Genomic DNA, 17563 nt, shown 5'->3' with positions numbered 1-17563 from the left:
ACTCTTTACTTTGTTACAGGCTTTTTTTAAACTGTTATTCTCTTGGAACATATGGCAAATATTTTGATTTTTTTCCCTAACCTGCAGGTGTAAAATATATTTAAGTACCTGGCAGTGTTTGCCTTTTTCTTTTTTCTTTTAATAGAAGATGATTGGAAAAAAGAGTATGTCCCAGTGCCTATTCCTGTACCTGTCTATGTTCCGGTGCCTATGAACATGTATAGTCAAAATGTTCCTGTTCCTACAACGGTTCCTGTTCCGGTAAGTCAGACCAGCTTTATGTTTAAATTGGCATCCATTCACCTGAATGCAAGGGACCACTTTGTACTGCTGACTATTCTCATTCTGCTCCACCTAAATGACTGCAGGATACTGCTGCACAATTTACTGAATTGGGATCAGAAATCTGACAGTGGCATATAATTTCCTGATTGTTCTTTAGGACCCATCTGCTTGCTTGTGTGAAAATCTTGCACTGCTGAACATTTTAGAAACAATTCCGAGTGATTTTTTTGTTTGCTGAATAACCATTAAACAACTAGATTTGTTCTTGTTTGTGATGGAGAAACTGAAAGATTGTGTTAAGGAGGGATGGCAGAGCAGGATAAACAAGAAGAAAGAAAGGCAAAAAAAGAATCTTGTACTGGGAAAAGAAAATAACTCTAAGTTAAATTTGTTATCATTTATGTACCAAATCTCATCCAAACAGTGGTTAAAAAAAAAAAAAAAGGAATTCCTGAAATTCCGTCTTTCACAAACAAGTCACTAAAAGAGGATGTTGATTTGTCCAAACTGTTAGTCTGAAGTTATAGTCAGAATGAGGTGTAGAGCTCCAAAATTCCTTCTGTTCTGATTTTGACACACTATAGTTTGTGGTATCTTTTTTTTGTGTCCTTTCCTTTTCTCCCTTCCATTCTGAATCATTTGTATTGATTTTTTTAACCTGTCAGCAATTTTTTTAGCCCACACTGAAGTGATATTTTTCTAATCTGTTTTAATTTCGTCTTCTAGAAGGGTGTAGAGTTGGCATTCCTGTGTTGGTCGCTGTTGTTGCTTTGTTGCAGCTTTTTTTTTTAATCATCTCTTCCTCCCTGTCTACACAGGTGCCAGTTCCAGTTTTCTTGCCCACTACTCTGGATAGCACAGAGAAAATCCTTGCAGCAATAGAAGAGCTGAGGGGAAAAGTGCCCTCAAATCCGCTGGAATCTGAGCTACTGACTTTGTCAGGGATGTTGCCTGAACATGATGGAAAAGCAGAAGTTTCTGACATGGCCAGTGAGTTAGTTACCATGTATTTGACTCTTTGGAGTGCTGGGGTGTATGTAGATAAAGAAGTTTTTTCTGATGGTTTTTTCAGTGCAACAGTTGTATTATTGAGTACTTATATTAAGTTGAAATCTTAATTATTTAAATATTTTAGAACATTTTGGCACATTTGAAGTACAAAAAACTTTCTGCAGTCTCTTGCATGACTTTGGTGGGCAAAGTCATTTGTCTTATCTTTGTCTTTAAAAATATAAACATTCCTTTGCTTGTGCCAGCATCCTGGCTGATAGCAAGCAGTCATCTACGTTTGTACCCACAGGTTTTCTTCTCAGTGTAACTCAAAACAAGTCATAACCAGACCACTCTTCCTTCCAGACATGCTCCAGTCAAAACTTTAGGGGAAGTGTTCTCCATAGCTGTGTCTTTGTGGTTCGCACCTCACATGGGTGTGAACAGCTTCCTCTGAACATGGTGGGAGACAGCAGGGGCCCATTCTCTTTGTGGTAATACTTTACTATGCACATTTTACCTTGTGTGTGAGGAAGCAGGGGGCTGCTAAAACTTAGAGAAACATACATTTCACAAGTGGAACTGTGGTCAACAAAACCAGATTACCTAATGATGCTTTGGCTCTTGATTGATCCTCACATGCAAGTATCATCTCTCTGAAGATAGTAACACATCAGCTGATACATCATTGTGGTTGTGATGATCAAATGGCTTGTCATCCCAGCAGGGCACCTAAAAGGAAAGAACTCTCTCTGGGATCACTTTATGTCTGAAGATCAAAAAATCCTGCATATCTTTTAATGCTGTTTTTTTCCAATATGCATATCTATGTCCCTCTTTCCCAGCTCTGCTTTCCAAAATCCTCAAGTCTCTTCTGTATCTTCTCAAGAGAATTTGCTGTCTCTTTCAAAAAAACAGACTTTAAGGTCTTTCCATGACTGAGGCGAAGGTATTTTTTTTCAAGCTCTTTCGACTAGTGTATCAAGAGTGTTGATAAAGGACATGAACTTATGACTTGGGCCTGGTATATAGGAAGCCAACGGTGATACAGAAGTTGCCAGTCCCAGGAGGCTTATTGTTTCTTAAAATGTTGCCATTCTCTCACTAAAGCTGGACATTTCTGGTAGCACTGCAAGGTTCTGGAGTACTGTGTCTAGTTCTGAGCTGCCCAGTACCAGAGGGACCTGGACATACTGGAGAGAGCCCAGCGCAGGGCCACCAAGATGACGAAGGCACTGGAGCATCTCTGCTATGAGGAGAGGCTGGGAGAGCTGGGGCTGCTCAGCCTGGAGAAGAGGAGGCTCAGGGGGATCTCATCTGTGTCCCTAAATCCCTGAAGGGAGGGTGCAGAGAGGCCGGAGCCAGGCTCTGCTCAGCGGTGCCCAGTGCCAGGACAGGAGGCCATGGGCACAGCCGGGCACCCAGGAGGCTCCCTCTGAGCACCAGGCAGCATTTCTGTGTCAAGCTTTTGTTTCTCTCAGCCTGCCCTCCTTGTTTGCTTTTGAAGGATATCTTTCACAGACTTGAAAGTCTGTTCTGTTTGCTGGCCAAATTATATAGAAAAGTAGTTACATATTTCAAGCCTATTTGTGTTCTGTGATTGGTTGATATAATCCAGATTCCCCAGTATCTGATATTCTGTACACTGAGGGGCTCATCTTAATGAAGAAGGACAGATGGGATCATAGGTATCTTTTCTGTTTAAAGGAAATCAGATTGGAGAAGTAAATCTGAGATCCCAAAAGCAACAAAATCTAGGATGGCGATGAGCAGAAAAAGCAGTTTTAGAACCAATCAGGTTATAACAGTCTAAATCTGTCCAGTTTTGACTAATCCACGTTAGTTAAAATATAAGTTTTTTTCATTTTTCTTGTTTTATTTTAATTACAGGTGTGATAGTTGAGTCGAATCTACTAAACTCAGAAACAGAGGCACAGAGAAGCTTGCCAGATGTTCCATACGAACGAGACCTTGATATTGAAATAGACTTTCCAAGAGGTATTTTTTCTGTAATTTTAATATATATTGTAAAACAGACATTATGGACAGCCATTATACCTTGTTTCATCATCCTATAATGGGAGCTTAATTTGATTGCAAAATCTACTTGGCTGACTCTCTTAGTAAAACTTTGCCATGCTGTTGCAGGACTGGGGACTTCCAAAGGACTTTCTCCATCTTTCTAAACATGGTATTTTAAACAGCATGCAAAGATAAGGAAGGAGTTAATCTTTCATAAGGTTATGGCTTATATGGATGTATCTTTTTTTTTTTTTTGTTGGACATGGATTTAGGAAGGATATTTTGAAGGCTTGAAGTTTCAGACAGCATGTATCATGGAAAACAATAATGAATTCATCCTGAATCACCAGATATTTACATGTGAAGTGAAATGATGGTTTAGAGTGGAGATGACAAGTAGATACTTTACTCGGACAGATAACGATAGGACAAGGGGGAATGGTTTTAAATTAAAAGGGGACATTTAGATTAGAGGTTAGGAGAAAGTTTTTCACTCAAAGTGGGGTGAGGCACAGAAACAGATTGCCCAGAGAGGTTGTGGATGCCCTATCCCTGGAGATGTTCAAGGCCAGGTTAGATGAGGCCCTGAGCAACCTGATCTAGTGGGTGGTGTCCATGCCTACAGCAGGGGGTTTGGAACTAGATGATCCTTGAAGTCCCTTCCAATCCAGGCCATTCTATGATTCTAAGACAAAAGGACAAATTTCCCACTGAAGTTTATTACGAAGTAGCAGACTAGACTGCTGCACTTCACTTGTGTTACCTTTTAGTATTTTATTCATGTCCATACGTGTATTTGAAAAAGTTAATATTTGAATTACCAGGAAAATCACTAGTTTGAGACCTTTCTTGAAAGAAGGTCTTGGTTTTAAATCTTACAATTTCTACTGTTCTCTGCAGAATGCAGGCAAAAAGTCTTTATTTCCTTACACTGTGTCCTAATCAATACAAGAAAGCTCCTGGCTATAGGTAGAACTCCTTAGGTGTAGCTTCTTTGGACATATAACTCATACCTTCCCTGGGTAGTTTCTATATCTGCTGTTGAAAGTCTCCTTTTGCCTTGTGCCATAGATATCCACACTACTTGCCCAAACTGAGTTTCTCAGTTTGCTGCATGTCTAATTTGAAGATCAAGTCTTGGAGTTAGGAAAACAGATTGACATTAATCTGAGAAAGTATTATTAGCAATATGTACCCTCTTTTTTTTAACCCTCTTTCTTATGTAAAAAGCCTTTCTTATAAAGGAAAAAAAAGCATGGAAGAAAAAAACCAAGTGGAATAGTAAACAGCAGTTTATAGTAGATGTTAATTGTCTTGGAGTGCTTCTGATATTAGATTCTTTGTGATAGCAGGAGAAAGGCTGGTGTTTAGTCTGGGGTAGAGTTCTTAAATCTTTGAATGCAAATGATATTTTATTTGGACCAGTTTTCCTACTTGTGGTGATTACATTTGGTGATAGTTTGAATAAGTTCTTGAGTAGTAAGGTGGTAAAATTGGAATAATCTTCAGAAGAGGATTGTTTTAAATGAAGTCATTGTTTGATAGTTGCACGAGAGATGAACCATCTTCAGTAAAGTAAATAAATTTGGAACTTATACCATTAAATCTATTCGTATATTCTCTCACTGTGTTGCCTGGTGTAATAGACCTTCATCCTAACCCAGAAATGTTAAATAAATAGTATTTTATCATAATGCATTTTTATCTGTTTACCTGTATTACCATAACATCCGTCACAAGCTAGGCCTCCACCTTGTAAATATAGACTAAAACCAGTTTCTCTGAAAGAACAGACATTCTTGACGCGTTTTTAATCACATACAGTAGCTATATAAAATACAAAACATGACTACAAAAGAGAGCAGTCAATGAGCATAGTGCTTGTATTAAGTTAATTTGTATTTTTCCATTCATAGTTGCTCATTTTCATCATAACTTAAACTTCTTGATACCAAAGACTGTCTAGGCAGGAAAAATTGTGTGAAGGTCCAGAGTAAGAAATGCTGTCGTAGTGATGTGAGGTAGTTTTTGAAAATGTTCAGCATTGCGTACTTTGCAATTTATTTAGAAAAAGCATTTTGGTAGTTTTGCCTTACCTTTAAAGTAAGAATAGGCTTATTCCATCTTAGTAAAATCCAGTCCTCGTTAACGTTTCATGTGTGCTTTTGTAGACCCTATATGTTAATGCATGCTGATATAGTTCATTGTCTTTTCAAATCAGTATTATCCAAAAGGAGTTAAAAATTAAGTTTCTGTTAATGTATTTTCAGCAACTGAGGAGCTTGATACAGAAAATGAGTTTTTATTGCCTCCCGTTTTTGGGGAAGAATATGAGGAACAGCCAAGGCCTCGCTCCAAAAAGAAGGTAATCATATAATTCTATTAAAAAGGCACAAAATTTTAGTGGGCAAAAATATGCCATGATTTTTTCAATTTTCATACTGTTCATAGGCTCGTATTGCCTATGTACCTGGGGTATGTAGTACCCTATCTTCTTGATGTAAATTGATACATAAAATAAGCACTTTATTTTAGTCCTCTGACTGTTACAGTTAACTGTTAGATTTAATAGGACAATAGCAGTTTCTAAATTCTGATCCCATTTTTGCTATAAAAGATTCACATTGATAGATTTGTGGATGTAGTGTGTCAGTGCTTCACCTGTTGTTTTATATACTTACTGTATTTTCAATAATGTTTTTCTGCCTTCAATTTAAACAAAACTCTCATGATTTAATTTCATAGTAAAATAGAAGAATGTTGGCATTACCATGGCTTATAGTGAGACAATAGCACCTACTGTATAAAATGGTTAAAAGTTGTTACTTTTTTATTTGCTTGTAATTTTCCCAGATTTTGTTTTCAGTTAAAATCCTAGTTTAGACGTTGCAAACAAATTAGCCCTATTCTTTTATTTAGAAGGAAACTAACAGGCAATAGAGTTTCTGATGCCTGGCACAAAGCTGATAATAAAACTTACTAAGAATAAATGGGTCTGGTTTTAAATTTGGAGTCTGTACTATTGGTACTATCCCTTTAATTACACTGCTAGGCATGCTTTAATTTTGGACCAGTGTTGGCTTTCCCATTGATGAGTTCAGCTAAGCCTAAAAGTTGACCTTATAGGTTGATAGCATCTTTAACATCCTATGCATTGACAAAATGAAATCCTAAAAACACACTGAATTATTGGGTGCCTTATGTTCGTTGCTTAATATGATATAACCAATGCAGCAACTCCATTATCAAAAATCTTTTGTCTGTTTTAGAAATCAGTTTGAAAGGTGAATTAGAAATGACTGTCAGCTTAAGTAAACACTCCTCTTAGAAGTATATTCAACACAGAAACTACCTGCTGGCTCTAGCTGAAGGAAACGTATGTTCCTTTATACTGAACGTTTAGTTTGTAATTTGGCCTGCAGCTTGCTTATTCTGCCCAGCTTCTATTATTCCTGTTAGAAGCTATTAGTAGCATTAACCACTTTGTTTCAATGGCAGGGAGTGAAGAGGAAAGCGGTGTCAGAGTACCAGTCTCATGATGATAGCTCTGAAAACTCAGAGTGTAGTTTTCCATTTAAATATGCATATGGTGTAAATGCGTGGAAGCACTGGGTGAAGTCTCGGCACTTAAACGAAGAGCTGCCAGAATTAGAAGAACTGAAATCAAGTAAGTATTTCCAAAAGTCTGGCATCCAGATTTTAATTTGGTAGTGAGAATTGCTGATATTGTCTGATTTTCAGCTGGAATTTTCAGTAGAAATTTTCACACGTCCCTAGTGTTCCTACAAAAACTGTGATTATTTTACCACAGAGTTGCCACACTCTTTTTTTCCTAAAGAAATTTTCCCTACTTCTTCGCTCAAGATTCCAGGACTTACAATTCTAGTGTAAGCCAGGACAGAACCTTTCTAGCTCTTCTTCATGACCATTTAGATTTTTTGTTTGCATCCTGATTTTCCTTGTATTCTAACTTGCCTTAGAGTTTGCACCTTTTTTGGGCTTCTTCTGAATTGCAAGGGAGGGGCATCCTACTTCTTGTAGGATGAAGAGATCTTCACCAAAGGCTGGCATTACAAGGCTTTGGCGTTCTGACATGGTGTGGCCTTCACTCCTGTGGAGCGCTGCTGTTCTTTCTGCAAAGCTCTGCTGTATGGACATGTATTTACACTGAGGGGAAAAAGAGGGACTGCTGGTACTCTTGCTGTTCTTCAGTTCCCACATGCATCTTAGCATTGTTGTGTTATGCTGTTGGATCTTTGGAAACTGTCATTTCCCCTGAAGGTCTCCCTCTACAACACCGTGTTCACTTCAGCATCTTGGGCTACTTCCTGCCTCTGTGTCATCCTCAGCTGTGCATGACAGTAATTCTTCAGTGGGTGATGCTGCACTTAATTAATTAGACTTTACTCTGGTAGCCTTGCCTATTTTAATATAGACCTAACATTTGAACTACTTGTTACATTTAGACTCATTCATTGGTTAGTGTAGAGGACATCAAGCCAGTTTTCCCCCCTTCAGTCCAAAAATACCCCATCCCACCCCCAGCATGTAATAATACTGTTGTATAATGTAGCGTTTTTTCTTTATTTTACAGCAAAGTCTGTGAAATTAAAGGAAGATCTATTATCACATACTTCAGCTGAGTTAAACTATGGGTTGGCACATTTTGTCAATGAAATTCGAAGGCCAAATGGAGAGAACTATGCACCTGACAGCATCTATTATCTGTGTCTTGGGATTCAGGAGGTTAGTAGAGGCTGTAGAGATGGGAAATTGAGCTGTTGATTTGACTCTAATCCATTTCAGTGGGAGAATGGAGATAACGTGGATTTATTGGCTGAGAAGAGGCTAGGGGCTATTCTTAATATAATGGCTATTATCTGGAACACAGAGAGGCTGTTGTATATATCATATTATAGAAAGCTGTCTGTAGAGAAAATGAGTTTGCAGACCCATGCAGAAAACTCAAATGTAAGCTGGTATATTATAATTTTAAGCTTTTTGCTGGGGTAAAGCAAGGAATTTGCGATCTAAAATGACATAATTTTTCCAAATGCTGTGCTTCATTTGATTGCTAAAGATGGCTTAATGTAAAAGAAGAATGAAATTAGGAATGAGCTGTAAAGGTTTTACTAATTCAGTTACTTAGCAGATAGTGGAAACAAGCTATTTGAAGTGTTGTTTTGGGAGAGCCTAATTTATCAAATATTGAAGATGGGGACAGTCAGTTTTCTCTTCTGGAATGCAAGAAACTGTGTTGTATTTTTTGCCTTCCACCCTAAATTGCAATTATACCATATTTCAAAGCAAAAGGAAGTCAGTTTAGATGTATTTTATGTGAAGGCAATAACACATCACTAAATATGGAAAAAAAGCTATTCCACAGCTTATCTTTTAAGCAGAGAATGTCTTATTTTTTTGGTACATAAGGCAAATCATAGATAAAATAAACCATGTTCAGAGCTGAGAACACAGAAAATTTCATTTAAGTTAAAAGGCAATAAAAATGCATATGATGTGGAAAGCAAGATGTTCACAAACTTTGTCATCCTGCTTAAACTTTTTTTATATATAAGGCAAAGTACTTGAATAACAAATATTCAACAAATCTTTCAATCAAATAAATATTTTAACCAAAATATTTTAAAAGAAATAGTGCTTCTAATAACTTTTCCGTATTAAGAGTATACAAAATTAAAGAGTTAGTTGGTATCGTTCCCTCATGGTTGAAATTTCAGAAGTGAGCCTTCATTGGCATTTTAGTCAATATTGCTGCAAAGCATGTTTCAAATTCAGCTAGCTTTCTGCCACTGCACTTGCATGATCTGCTGTCTCTCTGTACCTTTCTGTTGAATAGAAAATACTCATATTGAGCTGATAAACATAGAGGAGCTATGTGTTTATAAAATGGAACTTCACTAATAGCTTTTCTCTTTTTCAAATTTTCTTTGTGCCATTGACATTGTTTATTTTGTCTATTGTGAAAGCTAATTATACATAGAATAAGATTTTTTTTAGCTCATCGGAACCAGTGTTCGTGTTGTACAACACAAATATCAGGAGCTCTAACACATGTACAATGCCGAAACATTAAAGGAGTAACTAGTACTTATAAGATTATGTAATTATTGCTTATATTTAGCATCCAGTATTTAATACAGGTGGTGTTAACAGCCCCATTTCATTGTCTGGCCCAGTTGTGCCACTGGTACTCAGATTTATAGGAATATTTGCCCTTTTTCTGAAGAGTTTGTGTTTCACAGAGGCAAGAGGAGCGCAAATATGTAAGCATGTGATCTGGCAAGGGTTGCAGCAGACATCTGTGTGCTAATGGCAAATTGTATGCATTACCCTTTTGAAGAAAGAGGTTTAAACACTTCAGAGGTACTCTAAACGCAATGTAGTTACCACAAAATGCAAAAAAATCTCCGTTGCCTTCCAGTATTTTCTTACCTCTTCTTTCCGTCCGACAACCCCCATATGGGTACTCCTGAAAGACAGGATAAATTGTCTGTTACTGTGTGAAAGGTATTGGCTCTGTTTAACTCAGAAGGGGCTCAGAGAACATTAAATGATGCCAGATAAGGATAAAATTATGCCAAAGATCAGCAGTATTTTACTAACTTGGAGTAATACATCAAAGAAAGAGAATGGGGAGGATGTGAGTTAGAAATAGAGCACTCTCCCCCTCCGTCAAAGTTACCAAACTCACTATGGTGAAGCACTGGCTCAGGCTGGAGCTTTTCTTCCTGGCTGTAGCATGGCTAGAGCACAGTGGAAGTGCTCAGGAGTCCATCAAGTCTTCAGCTGTCTTTCTGACTGTAATTTTTTTTTCTTAAAGGAAGCACTTGAAAAATCTGTTACAGAATACTAGTCCTTGATTCAAACCAGTACCTTTTCTCTGTTCAGTTTCATTTGCAGCTGAAATTGTTCTTCCTCTGGCCAGAATTGGTTCGATAATGGTTTTGGCATCTTTGAAGTACTGTTCTTGAAAATACCACACTTCAAAGTAAAGGTTGTCACATGATGGGGTGGCCATCTAGCAGAAAGGGGTCCTGTGGAAAAAGGTGTTAGCCTGCCTTGCAATCCTGCTGCATCATGGCTCTCAGACTTTGTCCCAGTATAAGATGACTTTTTGCACATGCGGCACTGAGGGGAAGAGTCTGGTGTTTGCAGCAGTGGCAGAAAGAGTGATCTTGGTGCACTGGGAGAGGTGGAATTAAAGCCAGTTCAGTTGGTCACCTTTTCCTCCACCCCTTGATAAATCTATGTCTGCATACTCTCAGCAAAATGCTAATGAAACAAGAGTGCATAATAGTAAGTCTAATAACGGGGTGGTTTGGGCAAAATTCAGGCTGTTATTGCTAAGCAGGTGTTTAAATGTGCTTTGGGCTGTAATTCAGGCTGTTTTCCATTGCAGAAAGCAGCATGCCCAATAGTGCCTTCCTGGTGGCTCTGGTTTCCTTAGAGCTCATAGAACCATTAAGGTTGGAAAAGACCTTCAAGATCATCTGGTCCAGCCATCACCCTACCACCATCTCACTTGGAAGCTGCTAATGCTAATCCTGCCCCCTCCAGAGCTTTTAGTGTAGCAGAGCACAGCACTATGATATGAAGTGAAGGTTTGCTGACATGCATTTGGTAGTTGTGTAGCAGGGAAGACCCTAATGTGGCATTATCATGTAGACCCTGCAGCATTAATGGTCTGTGAGCCTCACAGATTTTTACAGGGGATGTCAGGGCTTAGCCAAACATATTCTGAACCAGAAAACCGTAATGTTTTTAGTTGAATTGTCACAGGCTTGGGTGGGAATTGGTTTCAAATGAGTTTTCGCTCTGATTTCAGTATTGCTGCCAGTGTTTCATAGAGACCTATGGGAGTGTTTAATACAGAGAAAAGGAAAACTCAATGAGGAAAAATGTTCAAGGGGGAGAGAAGCAAACCCTGTGATGCTTATAGTAAGCAGTATCGTCTGGTTTGGAATTGCTTTATAAAATCAAAACCAATGTATATAGAAACAATCACATTTTGGGGAATATTGTACTTTGAAGAATACCTACCTGAAGGAAGATGTGCTGGAAGCTTCTAGGAAGTGTGTTAATTCATTTTTCCTTATTATAAAAGTAAAGTGCAAAGATAAGCAAATCAAGATATGCTGAACTGTTTAGTGAAAATGAGTGCTGTTTAATGTTATTTCAAGTAGGTGTACAGAAATAGATACCATTTCCAGAACTGGGTACATTTTTTGTGTCTGTCACGTTTATTGTATTCACTAACAGGCTTGTTCACACAAAGATAACACTGGAGTGGAAATTTTAAGAATCCAATCCTCCGTTTCTTAGAAATGTCTCCAGAGAGGGTAACATCAAACACTAGTATAGCCTTCAGCCATGAGTTCTTGGTAAAGGTTCAAAAGAGTTTCTGTTTGTAAGGTCAAGAGGGTGAAGAAGATAGACAGCAGAATAGGCAGGTGCCTTGCATCAACCTATCATTTTTCTTGCACTGCTTTTTTTTTCTCTGACTTCTGTGTTGTAGATGCTTTTGTCATTGACCAGACTTCACGAATAAAATGGCAGTTTCTTGCTAAATGTGTTTTTTCTTTGAAGACATAGCTGGAGGAAAAGATGAATTAGTATTATTTTTTTTCAGTGACTCACCGTTCACTGATACACTGTTGGATACAAGAACATTTTAGAGAAAAATGTTAGAGTTGTAATTAATCTATGATTCATATCTAGTTAAAAATTTACAATACACATTGCATTGGAGTTTTAAAACTTTTCCAGTATTTAGTAGGTTTTCATTTTATTTTCAGATACTGTTTTTTTTCAGGAGTGCAAGTATTGTACTGACAAACAACCCTGTAGTGCACAGGATTTGGTCTAATCTGACATTGTAAATATTGTCTGTTACTCTCTTTTCTGTAGTATTTATATGGAAGTAATCGAAAAGACAACATATTTATTGATCCAGTCTACCAGACATTTGAACAGGAATTAAGTAAAATCCTTAGAAGTTGGCAACCAAGCATACTTCCAGATGGTAATTTTCTTTTTGGTCATGTATATTTTTCATCTCTTAATAGCTCTGTGTTCTTAAGCATGTAGTTATATAGAAACATTTTATGTATTGTGATAGTAACTGATCAAAATATATAGATAGTAACTGATCAAAAATCACAAAGATTTCATCTAAGACTTCAATTAAGATTGTACCTGTAATTCTTATCTTTTTTCTTGGTAATCCATGTTGCAAGAATTGATTTTGCCACCACCTGTTAATTTTAAATTGACTATCCATTTTCAGGAGAGAGAAACCAGAAAAAGCAGCTCGTTTTCAACTTTTTACCTGAGCTGGATTAATTTTTGCCCAAGTGAGTTCTCAAATGGGAAACAGGCAGGTGGGCACTGGGCTAATGAGCTGTGTATTAAGCCTTAACTGGACTGGGAGAACTCTCAGTTTTGAGCCTTTTCCTCAGGAATATTGTTGGTTCATGGAGAAAACGGAAGTGTGGTATTCTAGGAAATTTTTCCCAGCAGATCAATTTTGGTACTAAACTGCAGAATCCATACTTCTTCCATCTCTGCCACAATCTTCTTGTGAGTGAGGGCTCCTTCTTACCAGCCCCTTTCCTCTCTCTACTTGATATTGTCTTTTTTTTTCTGTATAGCTTTGGAGGGCTTTGTTTCTGGCCCTCCCTATACAAACAAATGCCCTGAAAGTAATTTCCAAGTGAGATATCCATGAGCAATAAGAATGAAGGTGTGGCTATCCAGAAGTCTTTCATGAGCAGATTAAAGAAAACTCAAAAATATGCTTTTTTGAAGGGACTAAGATTAGCCCCTTGAACATTTGCTTTTATGTAATAATGTGAGGGAGTGCCATGTAAGAAATACTGTTGCAATAATTAAAGAAATGTATTCTGTATAAAATTGCATATACTGATATATTCCTCATCAACCATCTCTTCCTGAAACAGTGGGTGCTGGTGTCTTTACTGGGTGTTTTTTGGGGCATGGATGTATAATAAAATATGAGAGGCTTCTCTCATAAGCATTTTATTACATTTTACATCAAGCAAGAACTTTATTCTTTTACATCTCGACAGTTTATGGGCTAATCCATTTTCTCTAATTTTTTTTTTCCTGAAGGGTCGATATTCTCTCGAGTTGAAGAAGATTATCTATGGAGGATTAAACAGCTAGGATCACATTCACCAGCTGCTCTTCTGAATACGCTGTTCTACTTTAACACCAAGTATTTTGGTCTGAAAACAGTGGAGCAGCACTTAAGACTTTCTTTTGGCACTGTTTTTAGACAGTGGAAGAAAAATCCTCTAACAATGGAAAGTAAAGCTTGTCTTCGATATCAAGTGTCTTCCCTATGCAGAGCTGATAGTGAAGGTACTATGACAGTTCCAAAATAAGTATTGCAGGAGCATATAAGTATTGCATCCATGTTTCACTCATCTGAGGGACATCTGGGCACCTTGCCAGGAGCCAAATTTCTGCCGTTGCGTAAAGTTTAGCAGCTCTTGGCTCCTGGATCTTTAATGGGAGTATGTTGTCTGTGGAGAGTACAGTAATAGTCTGCAGTAAATGATCCCTTTCAGCTCACTGGTCTCCATGATATATCTGGGACTTTGTTGTGGCTATGGGTTGCATTTCCAGTGTGCAGATATACATAGCTGTGGTGACTGAATTGCAGTACCTGGTGGGTTGAATTTTAGTGAGCCCACTCTGGGGCGTTTATTGAAAAATGTGCAATAACTTCAAGTTATGGCTTAGATGTTCTTGGTTTTCTTCTTAAAGATAAAATTACTACTGGAAAAAGGAAACATGAAGACGACGAACCAATATTTGAACAAATTGAAAACACGTCTGATCCAGCTAGGTGCCCTGTGAAAATGTTTGAATGCTATTTGTCTAAAAGGTACGTATGAAATGGTAATATAGAGTAGACCTGATACAAAAGGGATACATTTTGATGATGAAATATGCTCAAGCAAAAGAATGAATTGAATTCTTCTAAAAAATATGAAACGAAAGCATGGAAATTTCCAGTCCTGTAAATGGACAATACCTGAAAAGTGTGGGAGCAGTGGAGTACTTCAGTATTGGTTGTCAAGGGCTCCATTTGGGAATGACAATATGATTCAATTTTCTTAACCAAGCAACATCAAGCATCTCTGCAGAGAAGTATCGACAAGGAATCTGGTAGGTTTTGCTACTGAGGGTGTTTGTGGGGTCAGCGTCTCTTCAGTAAGAAGCTGGTCAAGACAATGGATTTACTTCATGTTAAGTCATCAGGAATTTGAAATGTAGATACTTCTGAGGTACCTCAAAGTAAGTTGAAGTATTTTTGTAGTAGAAGAAATACTACTGACAGTGACTCAGCATTTAGAAATAGCTTGTTTCCTTCCAGTCTGCTCAGAAATTAATACATTAAAAAGAAAAAAAAAATAGGGAAAATTAAAAAAAAAAATTAATTTAGCAGCTACATGCTTTGGAAGTGCTTGAAAAGAGGATTTCATGGGAAATATTTTTCATTAATTGGAACAGCCACCACAGCAACTGATTTTAGTGGAGTTTTTATGTAACTGTAAGTGGAATATAGGCAAGTGATACAGGAGAAGAAAAATTACACAGTAGATCAAAGGAAACAACACACGGTATGTGTTAGGAAACAATGTTTTACTCTTAAAACTGAAGAAAGATGTAGACAGAAGTGCAAGTATATGATGTTATAAAGAGAAACTTATGGTTGTCTGTTAATGCAAGCACCTCATTTTTCATTAATTCAGTTATGAGTGTTGGGGGGTGGATTGTTGTTTTTTCACCTTTCCACTATCTACTGTCATGATCTGAAGAGGGTATATTATTACGCTGTTGAAGGTGTTTTTTTTTTTTTTTTTAAACTGATACTCACATCCGGTAATGGGGAGGAGATCAAATCACTTTTTTTTAGAAACATCTCAAGTTTGTGAAAAAGAACACATGTAAGTCCATTTGGAGCATTGTTTATGGTCCCACTGTCTTGCAGATATTGAGATATTGGTCACCACTGCTGTCTAGAACAGCAGACTGCTTCTTCTGGTTCCAATTCTAACAACATGTACTTTGCATCTTTGATGAAATCATGTAATTAACATATTTGACACTTTAAAATCTATTGTATGTGAAATATTGTAAAATTTAAGGTAATGTCAGCTTTTTGAAATATACTTGCCAAACTGTGGTTGAAATATACTTGCCAAACAGTTGACAATTGCAACTGATATCTGAGGGATCTTCTCATTCACAGTTGTGAGCAATATACCATTGCTTGTTCCTGTAAAAATACTGGCTTTTCCAAAAAGTGGGAAGGGGGGTTAAAATATTTATATTATTAGAATTTTAAACCATCGTATTTTTGGCATCTAATCTGGCAATCTGATTTATGTGAGAACTGAAAAAATCAACATTCACCGCATCAGATGAAAGTAACACATGAAATTTTATCAGCCAGTTTGGGAAGATGGGCTTGATATTTTTACCAAAAACTGTGAAATACAGTTGGCTCCTGAAGTCTGTAGTATTTATCATGTAATCATAGAATGGCTTGGGTTGGAAGGGACCTTAAAGATCATCTAACTCCAACCCCCCTGCCATAGACAGGGATGCTACGCACTAGATCAGGTTGGCCAAGTCCCCATCCAGCCTGGTCTTGAACGCCTCCAGAAGTGGGGCATCCTTTTATGAAGGATAGAGCATGAATGAGCACTTGTATATGCAGGATTGAAAATAATTTCCTGAGACTTGCTTAAATGGGCAAAATACTAGAATTTCCTAGTGATTTAGAGGATATGTCTGAGTTGGATCAAGCACGTATATGAATTCCAAAATATAACAGGTCAGGTGTTAGGGTATTTTAAGGCTTAGTGACCAACCCTCTGAGTAAAACAGAAGGAATTTTAGTATTTTTCCACATTAATCTTCATTTTATAACTTGCCTAAGTACATGTAGAATTTCGTTAACACAATGTCAGAAATATTAATGTATTAATACATTCTGTGAAACTGTTATTCTAACTCCCCTTGTTTTCCACCTTGTAGCCCACAGAATCTGAATCAGAGGACGGACATGTTCTATCTGCAACCAGAATGCTCTGTCTCCTCGGATAGTCCTATCTGGTACACTTCCACCTCACTGGACCGCAACACTTTGGAAAATATGCTCGTACGGGTTCTTTTAGTAAAAGATATTTATGAAAAAGACAATTATGAACTGGATGAGGACATAGATTAAAACAAACTTCCAAAAACATTCAAGAAAACAAACAGCATTAGATATAGTCATGCTGCTAGACCTTTATTATGGAGAACATTTCAAGTTTACCCTTTGTTTTATGAGTTTTGTAGCAGTGTGTACCCTCACCTGGGTATTACCATGTAAATAATCTGTGAGTGAAAGTTTCCATTATTCTGCGTAGTGATTTTAGGACACATAACAAACACATTTCAGATTCTTTTTTTTATTTTATTATTTATTTGATTAGGTATGTTTGTAACTTTTTACATTGCAAAATATGAATGAGAATGTGCCATGTGTAATTTTTTTTTCTTGTAGTAAGAGACAACCATATTGCACAACTCTGCTGTTGCAAACTTCCTTGAAAGGACACTTTTAATGGGTTCTTAAACCGGATGGTTGTGTATGGGTAGCACTACTAAAGTTTAGAACTTGCTGTGTCTTTCAGAATTTTTAAATAAATTGTAAACTAATAGGTTTTTTACTTTTTAGTTACTGAAGCCTTATAAGGTTATGTAGAGAGATTCCATCTTATGTACCAAAAATAGACAAAAGAGAATGCTGTCAATATTGGTGTACTGTAATGTGAATCTATTCTGGTGAAAACATTTCTTTTGTTGCCCTTATTAAAACCTTAGTGTCCTTTCCTTATTTGTGACTCTCTCTCAATTGCCCCTACAAATAATATATATATATATATAAATAAATAAATGAGCATAAGCTTAAAGCATGTGATCATCAAGACATGTATTTTGTTTAAAAAAAAGGCAAAAAAAAGGCAAAAACAAAGAAAAGGGAAAGATTAAAAAAAATGTCTGATGACAATGCTGTATAATTTTTTTCCATTACTTTTCCTGCCATAAATGCTGGTACCTCATATTACTGTAAATCTGTCTTTGTAGCCTTAGAGAAAGGAATTTTAATGCTGTATTACATAAAGTAATACAGTGTACTAAATTTGAACTTGTTTGTTCT

The 17563-nt window shown here is 37.1% G+C and overlaps 1 protein-coding gene across 21 annotated transcripts in view; it reads left to right on the top strand.

Annotated features, from left to right (window-relative positions):
- The window catches only part of ZMYM2 (zinc finger MYM-type containing 2), a 90715-nt gene extending 73476 nt beyond the window's left edge, over positions 1–17239 (top strand). For 20 of the 21 annotated variants that reach the window (XM_040544044.1, XM_040544043.1, XM_040544045.1 and 17 more), the window contains 10 exons: positions 146–261; positions 1104–1275; positions 3166–3273; positions 5568–5662; positions 6796–6964; positions 7892–8043; positions 12226–12340; positions 13450–13701; positions 14110–14230; positions 16393–17239. In XM_040544044.1, the coding sequence (XP_040399978.1) occupies positions 146–261; positions 1104–1275; positions 3166–3273; positions 5568–5662; positions 6796–6964; positions 7892–8043; positions 12226–12340; positions 13450–13701; positions 14110–14230; positions 16393–16585 (1493 nt within the window). In that variant the 3' untranslated portion in view covers positions 16586–17239. The remainder of the gene's footprint in view (positions 1–145; positions 262–1103; positions 1276–3165; positions 3274–5567; positions 5663–6795; positions 6965–7891; positions 8044–12225; positions 12341–13449; positions 13702–14109; positions 14231–16392) is intronic. The other variant, XM_040544049.1, reaches the window with a different exon arrangement.
- Positions 17240–17563: the final 324 nt, after the last annotated feature.

This window comes from Cygnus olor, chromosome 1 (genome assembly GCF_009769625.2).
Source record: "Cygnus olor isolate bCygOlo1 chromosome 1, bCygOlo1.pri.v2, whole genome shotgun sequence".
Classification (NCBI taxonomy): Eukaryota; Metazoa; Chordata; class Aves; order Anseriformes; family Anatidae; genus Cygnus; species Cygnus olor.
Note: the sequence above shows the minus strand (reverse complement) of the source record. Positions and strands in the feature narration are given on the sequence as shown.